We start from the raw sequence: 3,573 nt of genomic DNA on the forward strand, positions 1-3,573 counted from the left end.
AACTATTAAATTAAAACAAATATTTTACCATACTCTCTTGATGTTGAAGTACAAAATGTCATTCAAATTCTTTTAAATTTAATTTTCAGTGTGAAATGCATACTTTATTGCTAAACTAATTTTTCCCAAACACTTTTTGCATTGCCAATTTTACATCTTTGTTCCTTAAACTGTAGATGATGGGATTCAGCATGGGAATCACAATAGTGTAAAATATTGACACTATCATGTCGTGGTCCAAAGCATAGCTGGAACTCGGTCTCATGTAACTGAAGAGGATAGTTCCATGATAAATTGTCACTCCAGTTAGGTGAGAGCCACATGTAGAGAACACTTTTCGCCTACCTCGAGCAGAATGCATTTTGAAAACAGCCAAAAGAATAAAACAATAGGAGATCAGGACAATCAGGATAGTGACTATCTCAATACAGCCCACAAAGTAGAAAAGTAGAAGCTGGTTTGTGTGAGTGTCAGAACAGGAAATAGTGAGGAGAGGAGGGATATCACAGAAGATGTGTCTAATTTCATTGGATCCACAGAAGGACAGGCTGAATGTGGCCACTGTGTGTATAGTAGCATGTAAAATGCCACTGAGATAGGAAGCAATGATGAGTGGCACGTAGACTCTGGGTGACATGCTCACTGAATACAGCAGTGGGTTGTAAATGGCAACATAGCGATCATAGGCCATTGCAGCCAAGAGAAAGCATTCCGTGGTTCCAAAAGTTACAGCGAGAAATATCTGTGCTGCACATCCAGGGAGTGAAATGACTTTATCCTTTGACATAAAGTCTACTAACATATTTGGTGTAATAACTGAGGAATAGCAGGCATCCACGGAAGACAACACACTCAGAAAATAGTACATGGGGGTGTGAAGCCGGGAATCCCCAATGACCAATATGATCAGTCCTAAATTTCCCATGAGAGTAAAGAGGTAAATTGCTAGAAACAAGAAGAAAAATGTGATCTGCAGTTCAATATTGTCTGTGAAGCCCTTCAGTACAAATATGGTAACTTCAGTGCCATTCTCCATGTTAAAATCTCACAGAACAAACTTGAAGATATTTATAAAATTACAGTTCATATCACTATAAAAAATGAACAATATTGTGAATCAAGGGAGCATGAACTATGACTTCACATATATCCATTCTCGCACTCATGATTTTCTAGCAGCACATCAGAAGACAGTGACGAGTGTTCATGCCGTTTGGTTCAGAATCAAAGACGGATATATTTACTTACTGGCTGACTTCTTGCTATCTAAAAAACCATTGGGTTTACTGGTTAATTGACCACTGATTTTTATTAGCTGTTTTTATATTAAAAAACATTAAAACGCCAAGTGTTTGCTAAAGAAAAATTCTTGCTGACATGCAAACACACGAGATAGTGTATCAGTGGACAGAGCATTGGAATAGCATACCAGAATTCTAGATCTCTCAGCTATTGTATAAAATTATTTGCTATAATCTACACACCAGCACAGTGAGAATCATAACATTTATTTTACAAGATTGGAACAAATACAAAATTGAATTTTTATCTTTAATTATAGAATGTGCTGAATTAGATTGGTTGTATAGTGCATACTATCAAGACTAAACTCAATAAAATACATTTTGATTAAGTTTTATTTCTCAGCCCATTCTTTGTGTCTCCGAATTATTCTTTAAATGATTGAGTTTTTTAAATCGGATGCTCTTTTGATACCCGATCTCCATATGCCCATCACCATCATTTCATTTTTTACATAATAGTTGGCTTAGTTTTGCTTTGCTCAAATAGTATACATCAACTAAATTTCTCTTGACACAGTCATTTCTATTAGATGCCAAAAGTTATACTAGACAAGATGAAGTCAGTATTAGCACATTTTCAAAAGATTCAGTTATACAAAGAAAATGACTACAATTCTTGAAGATATCATAGTACAGGATCAACTTTTAAAATAAGTGTGGACTACTACTATAATTCTAATTTTATCCTATTTCATTTATTTATTTTTTATTGGTTATGAATATTCATGAGATACAAACCTGATTGACACCTTTCATTTAATAGAAGGGATACTACTCCTAAAATGTTGGGCTTAATGATTAAACTCTAAGTTTGCAAAAGAGGAGAGAAATGATAACAGCCACTTATTAAGCACATGATGTAGGAGTGGACTTTGTGCCCATTTATTTTATTTCAACTTTCTAGCAACTTTCATAGTTAGGGCCGGCCCGTGGCTCACTCGGTAGAGTGCAGTGCTGCTAACACCAAGGCCGCGGGTTCGGATCCTATATAGGGATGGCCGGTTTGCTCACTGGCTGAGCGTGGTGCTGACATCGTTAATGAGTGCCAGAGTGAATATTCAGTCCCAGGTCGTCCTCACAGCGCATGTACTTTTCATTATTTTTTTACTACCTCCATCTATACCATGGCTTCATTCTGCAGCTGGATCCCTTCCCTCTGCTCCAGAGAAGTGAAGCAAAACACGATTATTGATGTTTTTGGATACTTTTAAATGGTTAAAAATAGAGAAATTTTACAAAATACTAATCTGAAGTGATTACTAGGTTACATAGCAAGGTAAAAAAAAATTAAAGGAATTATTCATTGTTTTACTTACTATATCAAAATATAAGACCCCAGGTAGTTGAATATGTCAGATGTTTTCTGCCGCAGTATTTATAAATTCATGACTGTTCTTAATTTGAACTGTCTTCATCTATCAGGAAAATGAAATCATACAGTATTACAAGTACTTCTATTTACCTCTACAAACATGTATATAACATATCTTTTTTTCTGTGATCCAGAAAGTGTTCATTTTTAATTCTTAGCCATACTCCAAATAAATCAGATTTTGATGAACATATTTAATTCACACATGCAAAAGGCTAGAACTAAATTGTGTTTAGTAGCTAAAATATTTAGTACAAAACAACATAGTTGTTCTTGACATATTCAATTCGGTCTTTCAAAATATTTTTCAAATTTTATAAAGTCTTTTCTTACCTTTGGAACAGCATATACAGGTTTAGGTACAGTATGAATAAGGGTGATTTACATTGCTTATATGCACTTAAGCAACTGTTGATGAAACCCACAGGAGACATCCTGAGGGAAATATGCCCCAATTACCTTCTGTTTCAAAATAGCAATATGATGATTTACTTGATGATAAAAAAGTAAATCGTTCTTTAATATGGCACTACATGCTACTACTTATTGAATGAACAGAGCTATTTAGCCTTATTTATAGATTTGCATTCACCTTATGTTTAGTGCAGTGGACACTCTTTGCACGCATCTGTTGGCCATTAGGATGTCTTTGGAGAAAAATGTATTTGAGTCCTTGCCTATTTTTAAATCAGATTAATATTATTGTTGTTATTATTACTGATATTGAGTTGTAGGAGTTCCTTATATATCTTTTATATTAATCCCTTAATACTTACATATTTTGCAAATATTTCATTTTTTTTCGTTAAATTTTTATTTTGTTGGGCCGGCCCAGTGGCGCACTGCGCTAGTGTGCCGCTTGGGAAGCGCGGCGGCGCTCCCGCCGAGGGTTCGGAT

General features: G+C 35.1%; 1 protein-coding gene across 1 annotated transcript; it reads right to left on the reverse strand.

Moving 5' to 3' along the window:
* Positions 1-115: 115 nt before the first annotated feature.
* LOC103610376 (olfactory receptor 5T2-like) lies at positions 116-1,124 on the reverse strand. The gene has a single exon (XM_008594556.1). It carries the CDS (start codon positions 1,034-1,036, stop codon positions 116-118), a length of 921 nt encoding a protein of 306 aa, XP_008592778.1. The 5' UTR covers positions 1,037-1,124.
* Between the last annotated feature and the right edge of the window lie 2,449 nt (positions 1,125-3,573).

Source organism: Galeopterus variegatus, unplaced genomic scaffold (genome assembly GCF_000696425.1).
Source record: "Galeopterus variegatus unplaced genomic scaffold, G_variegatus-3.0.2 Scaffold11038, whole genome shotgun sequence".
Classification (NCBI taxonomy): Eukaryota; Metazoa; Chordata; class Mammalia; order Dermoptera; family Cynocephalidae; genus Galeopterus; species Galeopterus variegatus.

What these genes read in the sequence shown, in the direction of transcription:
- LOC103610376 (XM_008594556.1), bottom strand. Translation starts at nt 1,036, where the DNA reads ATGGAGAATGGCACTGAAGTTACCATATTTGTACTGAAGGGCTTCACA.